Raw genomic sequence first — 22,236 nt, forward strand, 5'->3', positions numbered from 1 at the left:
AAGATCCGATCGTAGTATGTGTGCTTACCCTTGTGCCTGGGACCTCGTTGGGTCCCAGGTGTGACAAAGGTCGTTGAAGGGTGCATTAAAGGTCCCGGAGCCCACCGCTCATTGTCCACGGGGCTTGTACCATGCTGATTGGACCCTTTCTACACTATCACCAAAGTCTGCCGACATCTTTACTAACGGAGTTGAAAAATCCACGGAAGATGAAAATGGACCGACTAGCAATACTTCTGATGTATACTGCTCTCGTGGATACTGGTTTTTCATGATGGCGGCGCAAATGAACTTCAACGTCTTTTGCTAGAAAGCTTCACCGCGTCACGAACATGACGAAGGCTGTGCGACAATGTCGTTGTGAGGTCGATTAATTGACGACAATGGAGATGACTTCGCCGTGACGACGGTGGCAGCATGAGCAAGATGGTGTGATGACAACGGAATCACGACACCGTTATGACGATACCGCGGCAAAGGCTGCATCACAATAGCGGAATGAAGACAGCGTGACGATGCTAGTCTTACAGTGGTTGCGCTCCTGTCGTTTTTTCGCCACTCGTTCACTCCAGGGAGGCCAGATACTCTGCCAACCATTCACTTTAAGATCGTGCAGATTGCACGCCTCATGCGTGATACGTGCCACGCCCTTTTTCTATGCAGATTGCGTGGGCTCTGAGCGTTGGTATAAGTGAAGCTCTGGTGAGCCAGCAAGACGAAATGGCGCATCTCGAAAAGAGACTCGCTGTCCATTTCAATACGAACGCACCCCGCAACCATCACCCGCAGACGGCGGAGAACATGACACTGGGCCACCACCGACAACAGTGTCTGCGCCTTCAGACGCCAGAGCGCTCGCGCGCTATAAGCGCGTCACAAATGGGTAATTAGAGATCGGCGAAAAAAGCATCTTGTTACTGTGTCACGCAAGTGCACGCGCACTTTGTATCGGCGAAGAAAGTCCGGCCACTTACCACCACAAGAACAGGCAAAGGAGCACAGCAAAGCGATTCGCATTACATGTTGAGATGGTTTAGCCGTTTTGGCAATAAACTGATGCGTGGCATTCACAATGTCTGGCTACTTGGACGAGAACGCATGTAGGTACGCACCTTCGCGCCCGATTGCCGTCTTATTTTTGTAGTAAATTTGCTTTTACTCACCCCTTTGGCTTTAAACTGAATTATGAGGAAAAAAAGTTGCAGCCGACTTTTAGGTTTCTTTATTTTATTCTTTTTTTAGTTTGCATGTGATAACCAAAAGCTGAACTCTTAATATAAAGTAGTAAGATGATCACGGAGGTGCAAAAACGCAACACCGGCGCTTGCAATACGAACCTAGAAATATTTACTTACCCGTGCGATTATACATATACTGTGCAACACTTTGATTCATATGTGACAGTCCAATGAGATCAGTAGTTGTGGTGACCACCATGCCCAAGAATATCACATGGTCTTGGAGTCCTTCTCCCACAGGTAGCTCGTGCACAACATTTATCTGCAGGTCACATGATTACATTATCATATAGAGTGATGTCAATTGTGCTTGTAGGCAGGTAAGGCCAAGGCATTCCAAAATTGTAACGTAACAAATGAGCTCTTGCTAAGCAATAAGCTATTAACTCTAATAAACGATATGTTTTGTCAAGCTCTGTATGCAATTCTTCAATTGAATACAAAGGATTATATGCCACATCTACTCAAAAACACTAACAAAAACACTCTTAAAAGGAACTCGTCATCACAGTCATTTCAGAAACCCTTCAAAACCTTGTAATTGACACATCATATCGTCTAACGGAAGCACCTGGCGTGGACGTAGGCCCTTTATTACAAGGATGGCATGGTGTCATTGAAGGGCGGCGAATTTACCCGTCGATGACGTAGCACATTCCGGAGTGCTTCGGAGTTCCTTTACATGTTGGACTCTGTGGCCCACACAAATAAAAATTGAGCAGTTATCTAAAGCATACTCTTAGTCCTATTTCTTGTACAGCGACGTTGTCTGAAGCTCGTTTAACAAGATTATGTGTATAATCAACATAAGTTACACCCTGTTTGTTGTTGTAAACAAACATAATCGCTACAAAGTGTGTCTTCATACGATATTCTTTGCTGTTTGTATCTCGCGTTAAGCTCACTCATATATGACACACAACCATAATAGAACCTTGTCTTTCTGCTTGAATTGATGTTTAGGAGCCAGCGACAATTCATGAAGCTACCAGAGTTTACTCAAACAACCTAGTCATCTGCAGTTAGTCTGAAGTGTCAAAGATTTTAAATGAAGGAAGTTTCATCATCGATTGCAATGTGTTATTTACGCCACATTAAAAATACGTGCCGAACAGTTGCTGCATTTCTCACTCCTTAGAACGATTCATACCCCTTTTCGTGACCAGCCTATTTTTTTTAGTTAGAAGAAATTTGTTAGCCAACAATTCACTGTATATGCACCACATAGAAATGCTCTACATAAGTGTGGTAAAGTATAATGATAGGCTCTGTTCCAATTGTTTCTTTGAGGAGAGCTGCTGTTGATATAATTAGCAAAATTTGAAAACATCTATCCCAATGTCAATAAAAGTCACAAGTGACCAGGTGACTGATTAGGTTCCTTAGGATAAGTGAACTTCAATGCTGGCCAACCGTTAGGGAATCCTATCGCGAGTGCAAGGCTTGTGGCACAAAGAAGAAGGCGATTGATTTTTAACATAGTTATTTAAAGTTTAAACAATCAGGCGTTTTGAGTGCCAAAACCACAATCTGCTTATCAGGCACGTCGTAGAGATAGACGCCGCAATAACTTTGACCACCTGGGGACCTTTACCGTGTACCCAATGCAAGGCATAGGTACGTTTTTGCATTTCACTCCCACCAAAATTTTAGGCCGCTGCGGCCCGAACTTCCTCCCGAGACCTCGTGCGTATCAACGCAACGCAATAGCTGCTAAGTCATAGCGGCGGGTAGCTATTTAAAATGAGGGTGAAGAAAGGTCTTTAGAATAGATCCCTCAATACGCACATGGTATGCGAAGTACCTCCGGCTATATTAAACGTAGCAATATAATTAAGAATTACCCTGTCTTCTGGAATCAGAGCCAGGCATTCTTGCGAATCTTAAATCTAGGCCGCACATAAAATGCACAAACAGAAGATAAATGACAGTATGGAATGGTAAACCGACGCACATTCGCTTTGCTACAATGGACATGGAAATGGGGATAAAGGCGCAAAAGGGAGAAATCAGGGAGAGAGGGAGCACTAGCTATGCGCACAATATCTGGAGGTGCACACCTATACAGTAGTAGAGGCCTTTCGCCTGCGGCTATACACTCGTTGCGCTGTACGTGGTAACAAGATAAAAGGCCACGAAGCATTTAATAGTCTCTGCACTCGCGTGATAGTTGCACGTAGGCACCAAACATTTCAATCAGGAATAAACAAGCCTGGAGATGCATGATTGCGTTTACAGCCTTATTTAAGGGTCCAGCTTATACACATGAAACTTTGAGATTCTAGGAGAAGGCGACCAAGTATGTGTCATGGTTCGAGTTGGCAAATAGTTTCTTTAAAGCGGCGGTTTTGTGCGGAGTGTCCGGAACTATTTGAGTCTATTCTTTTGTGGCCGCATCATGGGCATGTCATTAACCGCAATTGCAGTATGTCCGCGTAGCCACTGAAATATGTGACGCCCTTTACCTGAAACTTAATGGTGATCCTCCTTCATCTTATGTACCAACAGCTCACGTTCCTGTGATGAAAGGCTAAATGCAAACTTTGAAGGGATGCCCTAGGATCTAAAACCATCACACATCTTCAATGTCGCTTCTGTAGGACCTCGTAGCACCACGTATACAGCACCACGTAGGGCAGCAAGCTACGTCGCTGTTGCGCTCGTCCCGTCCTCTTTCTTTGTCCGTGCTCCAGGTCGCACTCCTTTATATTTACTGAATATGCAACAAGTCCAGCTACAAGTACTGCAATGTAGCACATACTGCACAACGACATGCTGTAACAAAAAAATTCCACGAACAGAACTTGGTGTAACTGCAAGATGGAGCTTGCAGATTGCGCCATCTTTTTTGGATTTATGAATTTCGGTTCATAGCCAATAGACTATTGCCTCTTTTTCAGATGCGTGCACCTGTCAACGAAAGTTTCTATATTTTTTCAGAACGCATTCGCTTTGTCAAGAGCACCTGACAAGCGTCTCCATCCGCAATGACAACCCCGTCGTCGCCGAGGAAGTGGCCATCGCCTTGGCGATCGCACAGACGACCGCAGACACCGTCATAACAGACTACCAACAAGCGTGCCGCAATTTCTCTTACGGCAGAATTCACCGAACCTCCTGGAAAATACTCCAGAGGGACCCCCCCAAGAGACGAGTAAAGATTGTGTGGGCACCAACGCATCATGACATCCCAGGCAACGAGATGGCGCATCTCACGGCTCGAGGTTTTACTAACCGAGCCCCTGGCACAATGGAGGAGCCCTTGCAACCGCACCCTCTGGTCTCTTATCAGGAAATCACTATGCACTATAGGTTGCAACGAAGAATATTTCCGACCCCGCATAAAAAACTAACCAAAGGTAATGACCGCATTCTTAGAGCACTTCAAACCAACACCATCCCCCACCCATCTAGAAACTACCACTTCACCCCCTATATGTCCTCTCCACTTTGCCACTTCTGTGGAGCCCAGGGCACCCTCTACCACATGGTAGGGGGCTGTACTGAATCACCGCTTAGAGAATCACCCAATCCATAACACACACCTGAGCTTTGGGAGAGTGCGCTAGCCAGCTCCACCTTCGCAAGCCAGCGCCAACTGTTAGCGAGTGCCGTGGAAGCGGCAAAAGCCTATGGTTTCCTGGAAAGGGGAGACCACCTCGAAGACAACTCCTAAAATAATCTCTTAATAAAAATGTTTATTCTCTCTCTCTCGCGAGTCCGAAAGTATTTTTACAACTAACACTTCACCTAGTCATCCAAAAATTAAATACAGCGTCATAGATTTCTGTGCTAAGGCAATTGCGGATTACGGTTCGGTGGACGCAGTCAATCCTTCTATTTGGAAAAAGACAATTGTAGGGTTTCTGCCCGCTGACGCTGGGATGTTGAAAGACAAAAAAAAGTAACCGATATCGAAAACTTAGCAAAAACCATAATGTTGGCAATGCATCAAATAAAAGTACAGCATGGCTAAAGTTCACCGATTATGTGGAAAGGAGGGTGGAAGGGGTTTGGGGGGGGGGGGGGGGTACTTTAGGCGTGTACTTTGGCGTAAGAATATACCGGCTGTCCCAGCTAACTTGGACCAAGTAAAAAAAAAAAAGAACCAAGAGATCTAGCGAAATGGTACAAACTGTATATTAGCGGCAGTCGTGTGCACGTGCACGCAGTATTTGTTCATCCCTAAATATATCTAAATATAACTAATTATTGTTATTTGGTCACACCTTTAATTATTGCATGAATATCTAACACGTCAATTACAAAGTTGCAAAGCGCCTCAAATAACCTCGAATTGAAGTATATTTTCTGCGCTAACATTAATGTGGTTCTTTCTGCCGACAAAAAAAAAAAACAAGAGCCGCGATGTCAGAAAAAACCGCTCGTTCGGGCGATTGCTTTTGTGCTGCGCTATATGGTTAGGTGCGGAGGAGGAGGAGAAACATTTAATAAGAGAAAAAAAGAAAGAAAGGTTCTTCCTGCTTGTGTTGGGAGGTGCCGTCAGTCCAGGGCTCCTGCGGCTCTTGCTGTCTCCCGGGCCCGCCGCACCAGTTGTTGCTGGTCACGAGGGTCCGAGCTTGTCAGCACGGCCTCCCACTGCTCGGGTGTGGGGTTGAGTATATGGGCATGCCCATGTGGTGTGATATAGGGAAGCGTAGTCGTTACAAAGGGGGCATTTGTACGAGTACAGTGCAGGGTGTATTGCGTGTAATCTGCTTCAATGGGGTATGTGTTGGTTCGTAATTATCGCCATGCTACTGCGTCTTCGCGTGAGAGGGTTTTGTGTCGGGTGCGTATTTCTTGCGTGGGGGTGGTGCGGAGAGACAAAGACAAAGGAACTGATCACAATGTGTTTACAAGAGCAGGGCTGGCAGCGGATAAGATGGAAACCAGCTCGTGCCAAGCCCAAATGCCCGTCTTCGTTCTCCTTTGCGCCATGTCTCTTAAGCGTCTGCTGTATCGGAACAATATGCTTACGTACAATGCCAGCTCTAACACTACTTATAGCATTTTCGTGAATGCGAAATTCTAGGCCCATATTAATGTTCTCTGGTAATGCTTAGAAAGTAGCTCGGGATGAACCATCTGAATTTTGTGGTTAGAGCATAAAAACTTTAAGGTGAACATTATAGCAAAGGCTAGCTACCGCGCAAGCAGCGAAGCAACAGTTTTACGATTCCAACAGCTATAAGAAGGCGGATGTAGAATTCATATTTTGGCGCGAGCCATTTGAGTAAACTTTATTTGATTCCTAAAGTGAAAGTAAATAAAAAAGCCCAATAATTGTTGCATGGAGATTCTTGTAGGTAAGAAGAAGAAGTAATTTAATGATTGGAAAATGTAGAGAGGTCGCCCGGAAAAAGGAGCATCTGGCCTGCTACTCTACGTAATGGAAGGGGAAGAGGCCTAGGAAGAAAGAAGGTTACAATGTGGGATGATAATGGCAGGAACGAGGTGAAAGCACACATTGCACAAATGTTATCACAAGCGTAAGTCCAGGCCCGTGTCGCCTAAGAAACGTGAAAAAGCGTGCATTGCCTCTATCGTCTGCCAACTCTGTGGCCCTGCGCCTAGCAAGAGGTCCTCCGACAGTGGTCTATTGTATAAATGCCTCAAGGTAGCTGCCAGTGTCAGTCTTTCGCGCGCATACTCAGGGCACACCACGAGCGTATGGTCTATAGTCTCTACAACACAACACACTGAATAGTCCGGAGAGTCTGTCCGTCCAATGATGTGCAAGTATTTGCGCAAGATAGCGTGGCGTAATCGCAGTCTGTGTATCAGGCATGTATGACGGCATGGAATTCCACGCACAACAAGTAAGATTTACGAGATGAACGCCACTTCAACTGAAACCTTGCTAATACTCGCCGTGGTAACTTATAGGATATGGCGTTGCGCCGGTCCGACGTCGTAAGATCGATACCGTAGGTTCGGCGCCACGCTTCGACATGGGCGAAATGGCAGAATGGTAGTCTAGGTAGATTTAGGTTCACGTTATCAAATCGCAGGGGGTCAAATTTAATCTGAAATTTAGTACTACGGCGAGCGTCATAATGTAATCATTGTTTTTCCGCGTGAAACACCCGAATCTAATTTGAAACATTAGAAACAGGTCGCATGCACATGTGCGCTGATTATGTGATTTATTGCCTAATGGGGTGGGTTATCGGTATGTGGTGTTGCTGCGCGAAACCAATGACAGCATGTCTCAACAAATATCAAAGCTAAAAAGATGTATTGGCCTATCTTCGTTAATGTTTTTCGTGTTATTCAAAATAAGGTTATGGTTCTTTACTTCAGTGCACACCGTATAAGTATTTAACACTGTATAAGTAGTTTATTATAGTGGAACTCTCGCAAAGGCTTCTACTATGGATTTAGAGGAAGCGTTAGCTGAGGACTTACTCCGACGCTGCCTATTCAAGTATATGTAAAACGCAGAAACGCTTTTCTGAGATAACCACTGCGCCAATTTAAATGACATTTGTTGCATTTGAGAAAGAAATTCAAGTTCTACTGACTGTTGAAAGCGTACTTTTTATTTCCGGCCCAAATTTGTTAAAATGAATTTTGAAAACTTGGTAAGCTTGAAAAAAAAAATACAGAAGCACGAAGATTACAAATTCGTACCTCTGCACTAAGAACAGATATAGCACTTCTGTTAACTATATCCCTTAGATCATGCAAATAGGGCAAGTTTTATATATCAATGTATATCTTACGCAAATTTCTTAGATTGTTTACAAGGGTCTTACAAAGTCCTACTCCCATATTAGTTGTGTATTTGAAAGCCATGAATAATACATACAATTTGCCTTCTTTAAATGTAGTACTAGATTGAACTTACGGAATTGTGATATCGTTTTCATTGCTGAGTTAGAGTTGTAAACATGATATTCTCGTTTTTTGAAAATTAGCTATATTCACCAATTTTTACTAAAAAAATGACGGGCTAAATGAAAAATTCGCTACGATCAGTCACTACATCTTAACATTTTTCTTTTATATGCAACAAAGCTCGTCACGTTTGGTGCAGTTGCCGAGAAAAACGATTTAAGCTTTCCCTTGTACTTAACGTATATAGGAGCCCCGAGCTAAAGCATTTTCTTAATAGAGAAAACTTTGAACACACACATTTCGCATGTTCCAGCCTGCAGGTCATCAGTACAAACATACTTTACCATGTTTTACTGTAATGTGAACGCACCTTGTGCCTGTTAAGCTCTTTTTGCAGCCCAATGCCAGAAAGCAGCAGCAGTTTCGCTGATCCCACGGCTCCTGCGCAGAGGATCACCTCGCGCTTGCATTTCATGGATTTGGTGATGCCGTTTTGCGTGTATACAACGCCAGTCACTTTTTTGCCTTCAAGCGTGATCTGAAAGCATTTGGTAAAGAATAAGCGCAGCCAGATGAGCACATTTTATAAAATAAGTGCATTTGGTGCAGATTCTCTAGGTCTGCGCGTAGGGATGTGATATGACTTTGAAGAATTTCTAGATTCCTTCAGTAGTCACTCCACAAGCCCGCGCATTCATTGTTTCTTGCAATTTTTACAGCGTAAGGTGTTATGAGCTCATTCCAATAGCCGTTTCGGTTCGCAATGGTGTCCGCCGCCGCCGTTAGTGACGGTAATCGCTATCGCCGGAAATGCGAAAAAATCACAGCATATCCACGAAGTGAATGATGATGAGTGGGCGAAGCACCGGGGGATCATTCGGGTAAACCACAGCTACGGACGAGAGATAAAGAGAGCGCGCGTCGGGAACGAGAGAGAAAATTACACCATCTTCCCATAGGGGAACCCTGATTAGTATGCGAAGCAGCCATGGGGTCGACTCAAGGTAGTTTTATCAGCTGTATAAACATGGACATGCAGCAGCACCAGCAACGCGCAGAACTGTTGTCGACGCCGTCGGCGTTTTGCCCGCGTTCACACCGAACGCGCGCAAAGTGGAAATGGAACCGGAAGTGGAACCGGAAATGGAACCGGAAGTGGAACCGGAAGTGGAGCCGGAAGTGGAACCGGTAGTGGAAGCAGAACCTGAACGCCATCTAGTGAACACTTCATAAAACTACAGGTGGCTACATACTACATCGGAGGAAGGACAGACCCACGCCCTAAGGAGCTTCGCCCCTAAAAAGTACGCGGTTCCTGCCGGGATCGAACTCGCGCCCGCTGCGTGGGAGCCAGATACTGAGCCATGCAAGCGCGTCCTATCGGGCAGTGGAAAAATGCCCTATATATGCTCCCTAGGCAGGCGCGCAGGCTTAGACGACGCTTAGATAAGGCGCCGGCAAACGCAGCGTGCGCAGGCGCAGACCACGAGATGCGATTCAGACGAGGCACGCAATCAACGCGATCCCGAGCTGCCCGAGCCTCCGCCTGTATGGTGGTGCCATCTAGTTTAAGTGCCTGCAAACGCAGGTTGCCCGACATGTAAGTAGAAGTTGTAAGCATTGATCGGGCTCGGCAGACTGCTGTGCAGAGTGCATTACAAGCTGCAGCTCGCCGTCGACGCCGGGCGGACAGTTCAGATTGTTCAGATTTGAGCTACACTTGAGCCGCTCCACCAGCTTACGCTGTGACTTTGCTGCGTGTGCGGCGCAGGCCTGACTATTTTAGGGGCGAAGCTCCTTATAGCGGCACCCGTTCCGTCCCCGTCGTCGTAGTAGTAGTGTGTAACCAGTCTGAGAAAAATGAGAAAAAAAAATTCCGAAGTTGTGTCCGTAGCGCGGAATCGAACCAGGGACCCCTCGCTTCCGAGCGCGCGGCGTTAGCCCACTACGCCACGAAGCGGACATGGACACACGCACCACGATGGCAATAAATACCCAACATTAACGAAAGGCCGCGTTTCTAGCGCGTTTCTAACGCGTTTGTGCTAGCGCGTTACGGCCCGTGTAAGAAGCTGGTGTAAGACGCTGTGGCGCTCTCCGCCTTACCTTCAACGCGTTTCGCACGCGCTGCCCAAAGCGGTGGCAAGTCAAGTTCAAGTCGAGGAGCGTTTATGAATACGGGTGGTATACTCTCTCAGCAGTCATGTGATGGCGTCGGCAAACGCGGTGCACGTTCCGGCATGTGTAAATGGCTGCGTAAGATGCTGTGGCCGCTTCCCCTTACTAGAGAGTACTGCACGTTTCTAACGCGTTTGTGCTAGCGTCCCCTTAAGCGGGAGATCCGATGATTCCCTCCGGAGCTTCGCCCACTCATCATCTTTCACCCCGTGGATATGCTGTGATTTTTTTTATTACAGGCAGCCATAATTTCTCAGACAATTGTTAGAAAAGTTATTAGTTTCTACATTGAATCTGCTGACTATAAGCAACGTTTAAGCCAGATATGCGCATACCGTCTTCCTTGCCTTCGTGTATTTGCTCTACATGTGATTATGAAGATGACTTCCGGCGACGCCCGAATTTACTTGTCATCGGCGGTCAACGTGAATGTACCGAAAGGAAACGAACGCGGCAACAGTCGGCTGAACTTTGAACAGCTAAGTGCAGAATACGCAGCGCTGTGCTGCAGAAACTGAATCGAAGGCGAATGCTGAATCCGATCCCTATGATAAGAATAATAGGCTTTAACTAACTCCATGAACGATATTTTTCTCCTTGCATGCTGATAGATGACGCCATGGTGGAGACGTGTAGTTGCAGAAATAGCGAAGCGAACATAAGAGATAGCGTTCGCAAAGTTCTCATAGCCGCCACCGAGTGGAAAAAACACGTTCGCACTAGAAAATGTGCAAAGTAGGGCTATTGCGAATGATGCAGACGTTATTCTTTGAACGAAAACCTAATGAAATATATACTCACATGTTACCACATGTCCTCAGCCGCAGCGGCATTGACTCGTTCGTTCACTACACTCCAACACTTCGCTTCCTTTAAAACAGCTGCATCACGCACAATTTGAACATCTTCTAAATTCTTACCTTTTTGACAGTGCTTTTTGTCAATACGTGGAGGTTTAGACGATCTTGACGGGCTTGGTCAAGAAAGCATGTGCTCGCACCCATTCGCATGCCATCAAAAGTGTTGGACTGTACCCGGGAATAACCTGCACAATGAAATCCATTTTTAACAGCGAAGCTTTTTAAGCCAGCCGTAATTTGTGATGCGTATCAAGAAACTACAAAGAAAGAAACGAAAACACATTTTCTTGCCGAGGCGGGATTCGAAACCGCGTACCTCCGGTCCCAGAGCGAGCGTCGTAACCACTATTCTATACAGCCAGGGTTGCAGAACATGCATTTATGCGAACCATATGATTGCGTTCGAGGTCAAGGGGCTTGTAGTCGTCAACATTTGTAAAGGTATAGTCACATTCGGTAACCGACCGAATTGAGGCGTGATATACCGCATCTTCAGGGTCTCGAATGTACGACAACGCCGTATGACATCAGCTACTGTACCAAGGCTATCTTTGCCGATGAGGAAGTGATATATATCCTCGGCAATTGCTTTAAGAGGTGGCCGACCTTGTCGTCCTCTGACATGCGAGGGTTGAAGGTCTTGCAGAGCTTCAATACAGCCTCAATAAACGTCGTGCACGTCTCGCCTGGAACTTGGACTCTTTGAAGCAGCATTTGTTCAGCCTGCTTCCTCTTCGCGACTGAGTCCCCGAAGCACTCCGTTATTTCGGACACGAACGGATCCCACGTTACGAGGTTGTCCTCATGCTTGTCAAACGACACAATTGCCGTGTCCGTTAAAAAAGCACGACGTTGAACAGCCGAGTTGCCGCATCCCAATCGTAATAGTTGCTCCCCCGTTTGTAGTGTGTGGGCCACTCAGTGGCGCACCGATGGGGGGGAGGGGGGGTTGTAAGCCCCCCCCCCCCCCCCCTGAGGCCGACTTAATCCCCTTTTGTTTAACCCCTTTTCTTTCCTTGCGCCTTTGAGTACTGCAACTACGATGTAAGACGCGCAATCGTCTGCACAGTCGCAAACTTGCGCAAAAAGCGCATTTTTTTACAATTTCCCGAGAAGAAATTGAAATTAATGCTGTTTAGAGGGGCTTAGCAAAGTACAGCAAACTGTCAAGCCCCCCCACCCCTGGCAGAGATACTGGGTGCACTACTGGAACGACCCACCCACGTCCTCGCCAGATTTGCCTCCCAATGCGCAAGGCTCTATAAGGTTCTGACGCTGCCTGGGACCATCCGCGCCTGAAGTTGGTACCGAAGGGGCAGCTGGAACCTGGGCAGGGGCTGCAGCTGCAGGAACTACTACATTCGGGGTTCGGTATTCACCGCGAGACATTTCAACCAGCAGCGGCAACGGGAGCAATCCAGCAAGGCGATGGTTTCGGCGACGATCAGGTGGTTGCAGAACCGTGTTGCTTGGTTTACTACCCAGCACTTTCCACCACAAAATTGTTACGGATGAGGCGTGGTTATTTACAGATGATGGATGAGAATCAAGGAATCCTAAAAAGTCCAGCACTGGTTTCGTTCTGCGCTCCGCACCAAAAAAGATTCGTCGTCCTCCTATTCCTTGCGCCTTAGCCAAGGCGCTACCATATGTAAAAACACCCTTAAATACACAGACTCAAAGATCACAGAAAGAACCCCTGCGAACTGAAATGTCTAATTTGTTCAAAATGCAAGAATAAATAAGCTTTCTGCCTTTATAGCAAAGGCAGCACAAGCACAACTATGTAGGTAAGTCCCCATTGCCCCTAAACAAAGCAGTTTAACAATTACAGGTCTTTTTGTATGAAGGATAATCCAAGGCTGGGAGACACATGATATCGCAGTAGATTATTTCAGTACAGCATTACCTCTACGACTCTTCCTGTACTGAGCATGCGTGAGATATACAGTGCACGTGCATGAAGGTAAGATCACCTCCGCCATACTAGTAAGGCTAGCGGTAACAATATACTACACTATTCTAATTGCTCATGCGACGACGCCATGGTTATTGTTGTAGTAGCTTTATTTATTTTGGTAATAACTGCCAGTTTGAACGGTTGAGCCCGCAAGTTTTTCATAATTAAGAAATTAGAGTGCTGCTGCGATGACGACACACAAAGGAAGAGGACTGATGAAAGTGCTCGGAGCGCTTTGTTCTTCGTCTTTTGTCTTGCAGTGCTCTAGCTTCGGAAAATATTATCCTCTACAAGACGTATCCCTTCATTCCTGAGGCGGTATAAAGCTCCAGTATCATCAAAACTGGAATTACAATTGCGAAAAGAGACACCGCGGCGAAAGTTAGGCAGTGTTCTGCGAGTCATCGACCGTTTCTGCTGAGTGAATATCTAAGTGAAGTTACAAGTTGTCGGCCAGTACTACCGAATTAATTAGGACACATTTATAAAGTACTCCAATGCAGCATTGTAAACCCTCCTACACAGCTTGTTTTCTTTTGCACAATATCTGCTCAGTTACATATTTCTACCTATCACTGCAAGGAATTGGAACCAGCTTCCAGCGTGTGTAACAGGCATCACTGGTCCCATACATTCCAAAGATGCATTACAAACGCTGTGGTTAGCTCGTCTGCAACAATTGCGTATTGTTGTGTTCTTTTTATTTCATTTTGCGCGTATTTTAAAGTAGTTTGTGTATTCTTGTATATTTATAATTGATACTTATTGCGTTGGCATATATTAAAATAGTTTATCCCGATGTTATTACATCAATTAAAATATCCCTGTTTTCCTTCTTATATATTGCTCTTACAATATCTGACAACCTTTATTCTTTTATATTGCTGTGGCAATCAGGCAATAACTTACTACGCTACCCGGTAGGCGATCACGCAAGCTTTGCCCGCGAACTATGCAACTAAGGTGGCGGATTTCCTTTTACATGACGTCATCCAACATCACGGCGCACCCCGACAGCCCCTCACTCATCGCAGCCGCACCTTCTTGCACCGCGTTGAAGACAAAATTGCTCCGGTTGCACCGAGCACAAGCTTTCCAACGTAATCGCACGTTGACAGAAATGCTGCCTTTCTACGTTTCGACGACCACTGTGATTGGGATAACGCGTTACCCTTCGTGACAGGGGCGTAGCCAGGGGGGGGGGGGGTTCAAACCCCCCCGAAATTTTTTCCGGAACGCCCCCCCTCCCCATTTACCCACCCTTTGTTCTCGTCACTTCGCGCTGGACATCATTAGTGAAACCGGTGCTATACTATCACAATTTCATTCCTGGGCGCTTCTGTTTGGGTTGGTAATTTACAGCGAATCATGTCTGCATATGGAAAAAACTGTCACGGTGTTTGTCAAGGCTTTGACACTCTGTGAAGTTTTGGGCGAGAATGTGGCGGCCGCATTCTGAAGCAACAAATGCGCAACAAATGAAGCAACAAATGCGGCAGCCGCATTTTACATGATGACGAAAAGGCTCGATGCCCATTTACTTAGATTTAGGTGCACGTTAAAAACCCCAGGTGGTCGAAATCTCCGGTATACATTTCCGCCGCTTCCCTTCAGGTGCCGGTTAGGCCACGCTCGCGCAGGATATTAGGCTACGTTCACACTTGGTCTCGAAGCTGTCGGAAGTGGCAAAATCTTGCAAAAATCCGCCCGCCTAGGCGGAAAAACAGGCCGAAAAAACAGGCTAAGAACCAAATCAGTCTCAGGTCGATTTTTTCGCTCATGGCGAAGCGGAAACGCGGCGGAAAGTCGTTCTGCTTCACTGGAAGCTACACTAGCATGTAAACAACCGGTCGTAAAATTGAACATGGCACCAAAAGTGTAGGCTGTAATGGTGATCGACGCAATCTAGAACCAGCCCTTGCTCTACGACAAGTGGGGCACTAAAACGTACTGTCAGCAATACTCGCGATAGTATTCAACGTCGCGCAACCGGAGGTGCGGCAACGAAGCCTTGGCATGACCCCACTTCTCGCGCTTTTGCAAAGCCAGGCGAACCCACCACCACCGTTTCCGAGGTGTCCGCGTCTTCCATTTATTTATTGTCCATTTCTAGAAAACAAGTAGGTAGAAGTATAAAAGCCATTTCTTCTTCCACTTCCACGGCAGACAATAGTTAGGCAGATTCCTCGTTGGCGCTCCATAATTCTCCTCGCTCGTGTACGGTATGTTGCAGAAGTCGCGGGGTGCTTTTCTCGTCGCGACGATAGATTGGGAGCGTAGGTCTCATGAAGGACGCGCAGGCTTTGGCGAGCCCCAACACAAGGGCCAGCCCGGGTTTTAACTGTGGTATCCCCGTTGCCCCTTTGGTGTCCTGGAGGCGCCGACAATACGAAATGATGAAATGCTATTACAACTTGTAAATGAAAGCTATTAAAGAAATATTATCACGCCTAGGCACATACCTGTGACTCAGCGCTACCGCGCCCGTGTGAGGAGAATTACGGAACGCCAACGAGGAATTTACCGAAGGTCACAGATGACACCCGAAGTATCGTAAAATGATCACTTTTGATGACGGTACGTGGGTCAAAGAATGAACATACCGCTCGAAGTAATGCGATAATGAGCGCCACCACGCCGACAAACGTACGCAGACGAGATGGATCTGGACGAAAACGGCAGCGGTGGCCGCGGCGGTAGCAAAACAAATGAACTTGGACAGGCGCGGAAAAAATTTTCCGGCCGCTATGGCCTTTCCGGCCGCTTTGACCTTTCCGCCCGCTTGCCGCTTCCCAAGTGTGAATGTAGGCTTAGTCTGCGCGAGAAACGTCTCTTGTTTGCGATTGCGCCCCTACGGTAGGCTGGTAATTACTGTTGTGTTGTTGAATCCCAAACCAGCAATGACGGAAGGCTGGTAGTTGCTGTTTTGTTGTGGAATCCCAAACCAGCAATGTACACACGAAGGGGTTGATGACAACAGTGAAATTCCACTGACTCGCAACAGAATGCACGAAACAGACAGCCGAGAAGCATGAATTACTGCTGTGCGCAGTACAGCGTAAGTAAACTCTTGTTGCAGGCGCCGACAGTTCTCGTCGGAGTGCTCGCGTCCTGAGAAATTGATTATGTGCACTATGCACTGAACAAGACCGGAGTTCATCCCTGCATCACTAGTACACCAATCAGTCGAGATTCTGTGAGGTACAAGGCCGCTTCCTGCTTGCGCCGGCGTAAGTAAAGCAGAAATGAGTGGCACGCACTACTTAAAATGCGTACACATGCCATATCTATGCTGTGCGGTGAAATATTCTGTACAATTCTGAATCTGTTGACGTAAAGGCAAATGGCGACTGCACGCTCGCACACAGCGGAAGACACAGCGGCCCATGCACTTGCCGCAGGAAATGCAACCCTCTCGTATGAGGGAGCACGGCGACGAATGCTTCGAAAAAAAAAAGCTTTACGCGTTTTTGCGCGTATTTAAGTTTTCTAGCGCAAAGACGCAGCGAACAAGATATTGCTATGGGAGTAGGTATAGCCTGGTCACACGTACATTTTCCCGCGTATAGCCGTCCTTGACTTGTGAAACGCACTTCGCCCCGACGAGGACGACGCCATCTACGCTTAACGGAAATTAACAAGTAATGATGTCTACTCCGATCGCACGGGTCGTCTCAATGATGTGTTTTCGAAGACTGGTCCATTCAGTGGCGCGATGAGAGACCGTTGCTCCTAACGCCCACTGTACCTGTCGTACTTATCGTATTTACTGAGCTTACTTTACTTTTTACTTTTGCCTCACAAGCACACGCACACGCGAGGGCGGGGGGGGGGGGGGGGGGGGGTCCCATGACATTGATATACATGAATAGAGTCGGCTTAAACTACCGATATTTATTATCGATCACGTGATGTAGAGGAAAGCAGAAGCTTGCCCCCCCCCCCCCCCCCCCCCCGGTCGGGCCGGTGAAGCCCCCCCCTCCCCCGATAAAAATTTCTGGCTACGCCCCTGCTTCGTGACCTTCGCTTACAATTCGTCCCTTCACGAGACCGCTGGCTTTTCAACACCTTCTGTTCAACCGCCACCCTACTCTGACCGTTGACACATTTCTTCCTTCCTCGACGAACACTCCCACTAAATATGTTCAAGACGCCTCGCTTTCTAACTGAATTAACAAGCGTGGTGTCAGCGCGCGAAAGCAAACATGGATACATCACACTCGATGACCCCAGACAACCACTGTCAAAACGGTGACGTGAACAAGCGCGGCCGCCACAGCGAGCGAAGGGTCGTGAGCCGTGTCGAAATCGCTTTAATGATACGGTGCGCGCGACATCCCGGAGCCGCGAAAAGAACAAGTACGCCGTCGTTGGCAGAGTAGTAGCCGCTCCCACCCTCCCTCCCGCGCTGCCTTCCCGCTTTCCTCCTTTCGCGTGGGAGATTGAGTCACCAGTTTCTCTTGCGCCCGGTTGAAGGATACGCATTTGATGCCGCAGCACAGCGTCGCCCCTCCCTCCCTCCCTCTCTCCCATACCCGTAGGCCTTTCGCGCGACGGAAGAAGTCGCGTTTGCTCTCCGCCGTGCGTTCGCTCTTCGTGAAAGCGCGCGTCCCCCGTGCGCTTTTACTCGCACATACGGCGCGCGGCGACGATTTTATCGCCATTGGAATTTATTACGAAACCTCACGGCGACGACGACGGCGACAGCAGAAATCCGCTTGAAGTGTCCATATAATTGCTATCGCAATAAAAACTCTAAAAATTAAATTATGGGGTTTTACGTGCCAAAACCACGATCTGATTATGAGGCACGCCGTAGTGGGGGACTCCGGAAATTTGGACCACCTGGGGTTCTTTAACGTGCACCTTAATTGAAGTACACGGGTGTTGTCACATTTCGCCCCCATCGAAATGCGGCCGCCGTGGCCGGGAGTAATAAAAACTCTCATTGGCCGTATGCTGCATGTGCGAGTGAATGCGCGCGGGGGACGCGCGCTTTCACGGGGAGCGAACGCACGGCGGAGAGCAAACGCGACTTCTTCCGTCGAGCGAAAGGCTGTGGGGGGACGGAAGGGAGGCAACGTTTAGCTGCGGTACCAAATGCGTATCTTGCGACCGGGCGCAAGGGGAACTGGCGACTCAATCACAAACGCGAAAGGAGGAAAGCGCGAAGGCAGCGCGGGAGGAAGGGAGTGCGGCTTTTGCTCTGCTAGCAATTAACCGCGTAATTGTACTTTGCGCGGCGACGCGCGGTCGCGCACACCGTATCTTGAAAGCAATCTGCAACACGGCTCCTACCTTTCTATGCGCTGTGCTTTCGCCACTCAGTTTCCGTTGAAGCGATGGACCTCATGAAGCTTCGTTCTCTAGTGCTGGCGCACTTGATCACGCCAGCGTTTTGACAGCGGTTGTGTGCGGTCTTCGAGTGTGATCTTTTCATATTTGCGTGTGCTTGCTGACACCATCCTTTTATTGCGATAGCAATTATATGGACACTTCTACCGGATTTCTGCCGTCGCCGTCGCCGTCGTCGTCGCCATCGCCATGAGGTTCCCTATAGATAAAATCTTCGCCGCGCGCCGTATGCCCGAGCGGAAGCGTGCGGGGACGCGCGCTATCACGGAGAGCGAACGCACTCAATCACCCACGCGCAAGCAAGGAAGCGGGAAGCCAGCGCCGGAGGGAGCGCGGGGGGCGCACTTCTACGCTGCCAACAACCGCGCTCGTCGCTCGCTCGCACCGTCTCTGATCTCCACACGGCTCTGACCTTTATGCGCCGTGCATTCGCCGCTCAGTTTCCGTTGAAGCGATAGACTGCACGTACCTTCGCCCGCTGCGGCGTATGGGCTCGCTTCCAGCGTTTTGACAGTCGTTATCTGTAGTCATTCAGTGTGATCTATTCATGTTTGTTTGTGCGCGCTCACACCACGCTTGTTCATTCAGTTAGTAATAGTCGGGCCACATTTTCCAACGCACGCTACACATGCAATGCTGCCCGGATCGGCAGTGCAGCACTACAGGTGTGTCCCTTCGCACGCGCTGCCCACGGGAAGCGCTTCTCATCAACACCACCGTTTCACACGCGCCTTCTCGTGGTCATCGAGTCTCTCTTCAAGTCAGTCTACTTACGCCGCAGCACACCTGCTTACTTAATCAGCTCATGTTTACTACAATTCATATTGCTACCAAAGCCGCTCACCTTACTTCGTATGACATTGCTGTGTTGCTATCGCATTCATTGCTTCGCCCTTAGGGCGAAACTGTGACATTTTTTAATTCAGTTAGCAAGCGAATGTGTCCAAGTTTATACAGCCGATAAAACTACTATCCTTACTTCTCGCTACTTATTTGCTATAGCACGTGATGCTTCGCGACGCGCAGAACTGTTTTTCGACGGCAGCGGCGTTTTGCCCGCGTTCGCACCGAATGCGCGCGGCGTTGGGGACGTGTTTATGAAGAACGCGCCAACCTTTGCCGTATACACCCTAGGGTGGTGTACCGTAGCGACCATAAGGCCATGGTCACTGTGGTCACTAATCGATCAATCAATAAATGAATCAATCAAGTTTTTTTTTCATTCTGTAAAAGATACTGAAAGAAGGACTGTGACAAAAAGCTGTTTGTCAGAACAGCTTGACTAGATCACATAATTTAATGAAAACCACCGGATCATATATATTTCTCATTCTTTAATAGTTCAAATCACCAATTACATCATGACATCTTAGTAGTCGTAACTGGAAATACATACTTCCCACTATAGTACAGATTCGCTGGTCTTCCATCTCCACCGCAGTGGAAGGGCTGACAGTTTTTTTTTTTGTAAACATTTTAAATACATCTTTATATGTAACTTTTGCATCGTAACAATATGCATGTTTTATAGCCCTTCCCCTCTGTATCGTAGTTACCGACCTCGAGGAAAGTACAAGAAATAATTATTACGTATTAGTCTGTTAACAAACATTTCTATGCACAGCACCGAATACATTTCCGTTTGTCAGGAAGAAGAGAAATATTCACTTCTTGTCGACTTCCTTATTATTAGGCTTGCCTGACTAGAAGCAAAACGTCCACAACTCCCTCAATATTTATTGTAGAATTCAATCTTAAAACGCCCGTTTTCTCATTTTGCAATAAACATGCTATCCGGCCGTTACTTCATCGCTATACAGGACAGAACAAGTAAATTTAAATTGCTATTATCATTCAATTATTTCTTACCTGAATGAGTCTTTCCATTATAGTCCACGTGTTTGTAGCCAGACTCACTGCAGGCTTTTAGAAAAGCATCGCTTATTGGTGTATTGTACTTAGGATAGTTGATAGGAGTCTCACCATACTGTCCATGGTACAGTTCACCTGTGTACACAGAAAAGTGTTAGTAAGTGTAATTAAAACTATTGCGCAAAGCGACGAAGCGACAGGAATTAAGGAAGAAAACAAAACGCAAAACCTGATGCGCCCGGGACTTGTGTTTTATTTCCTCGCTCAAGTCCTGTTGCTTCGTCCCTTTGCGCAACAGCTTTAATTATGTCTAACCAACTAGCCCTCGGCGGAAATTTTCTTGTTAGTAATTGCACCGGATGTTTTCAGGAAACTCGGAGCTGGACTTCCTTTGTTTGAAACCAATGATGAAATTTAGATTCTTTAGCCAACAACAAAGCAGCATTGTTATCGCGCAGGAATTTTCATTGCGTCATGTAGAGCGTATAACATGTATGTCACATAAAAACATGAAAACATTACATTGAAAACCCTGTCATCACCTTGAGTAGTTTTCCTTCAGTATTCTTACGTAACGCTACGTTTGCGACCGTTCGTAAATGTACAGAGACGCATAGTCATTATTCATTACTTTACACCAAAGGATGCCGAAACAACTATGTAGCTTCCTTTTTTTGCAGCCCACGTAATAAGACAGCCTAACACGCTGCAAACCGTTCCTTCCAATCTCTCCGTTTGGATTTCTCTACAGAATGAGGCGTGTGGGATGCTAATCGACCGACCTCTCTAAGTTTATGCATAGTGTTTTCTTTGTTGTGACAAGCCGGCACATAATAAACAGACAGAGTACTCCTCACGTCGCCATTACTAACTTCTTCTTTATGCTCCCCGCCCCCTGCCCTACAAATTCTGCCTTTCTTCTTCTTCAACTGCTTGAGCACGCTTCACTCCCCCCGCCATTGTTTTCATCCCTCCAGGGATGGTATTTAAAAACGTTTGCTATATAGGCTGATTCCACGGTGCCATTGGGGCCCACATACCAGATGGTCTTTAAGATTCCCTGTTTGCTTGCTGTTTTCACAACAGAGAATGGCCCTCTGTGATCTGAGCATGAGTTCGACAGCCGTTTTCTTACTAGCACCAAATCTCCAACCTCTATTCTTGGTATGGTTGTGTTTTGTCTTTTGTCAAAGTTCCTTTTCATTCTTTCACGGTACTTAACTTCGCTCTCTTCGTTTCTCCTCTCTTCTGTCAGTTGCAGCGCTGCTTGAATTCCTAGAGACGTGTCGGCTGGTAGATAGGTTGGGTTCCCAGTAGCAGCAAAGAGCGGTGTGCATCCCTGAGCTGTTGTATATAGGATCGGTTATGATGAGCTACCGCCGCTTAAAGGCAGCACTTCCATCCACCTGGGAAGTCTGGATACATATTTATGTACTGTTTGATGTCCCGAATAGCTCGCTCAGCTAGCCCATTAGCTGCTGGATGGTACGGTGCTGTGAATCTGAGTGTAACTCCACGTCGCTCCGCCTATTCCTTAAGGTGATGGCTCCGAAAGGCAGGTCCATTGTCTGACACTACTGCTTTAACGTTGTCAAACATCTTTTGGCTTAGAAAGGAAATCACACTGTTGGCGTCCTCCTTCTCCGGTTTTGATGCCACCATCCTGGTGCACTCATCCACACACAACAGGAATGCTTGCGTTTTCTTCATGCCTTCAGACTTTTTTCGGAGTTCAGCGAAGTGTACGCTCGAGTGCGTCGATAATGTCATCTATTGAGTTGGTTGCTTAAACTTTACTTTATTCACCTGGCATTTGTGGCATGAATGCACGTATCTTTTCGTGTCTTCTTTCATGCGGGGTCATGTGAACCTTTTCGTCAGTTTCATGTAAGTCCGCCAAAAGCCATCATGACCGCCATTGAGTGTAAAG

The 22,236-nt window shown here is 47.1% G+C and overlaps 1 protein-coding gene across 1 annotated transcript; it reads right to left on the reverse strand.

Moving 5' to 3' along the window:
- Window positions 1-316: 316 nt before the first annotated feature.
- Window positions 317-20,435, reverse strand: LOC125945703 (oxygen-dependent choline dehydrogenase-like). Its single transcript, XM_049667948.1, has 5 exons — window positions 20,304-20,435; window positions 11,180-11,304; window positions 8,452-8,619; window positions 1,356-1,500; window positions 317-342 (listed from the first exon to the last, which is right to left on the reverse strand). Exons 2-5 carry the CDS (start codon window positions 11,267-11,269, stop codon window positions 317-319), a joined length of 429 nt encoding a protein of 142 aa, XP_049523905.1. The 5' UTR covers window positions 11,270-11,304; window positions 20,304-20,435.
- Between the last annotated feature and the right edge of the window lie 1,801 nt (window positions 20,436-22,236).

Source organism: Dermacentor silvarum, chromosome 5 (genome assembly GCF_013339745.2).
Source record: "Dermacentor silvarum isolate Dsil-2018 chromosome 5, BIME_Dsil_1.4, whole genome shotgun sequence".
Classification (NCBI taxonomy): domain Eukaryota; kingdom Metazoa; phylum Arthropoda; class Arachnida; order Ixodida; family Ixodidae; genus Dermacentor; species Dermacentor silvarum.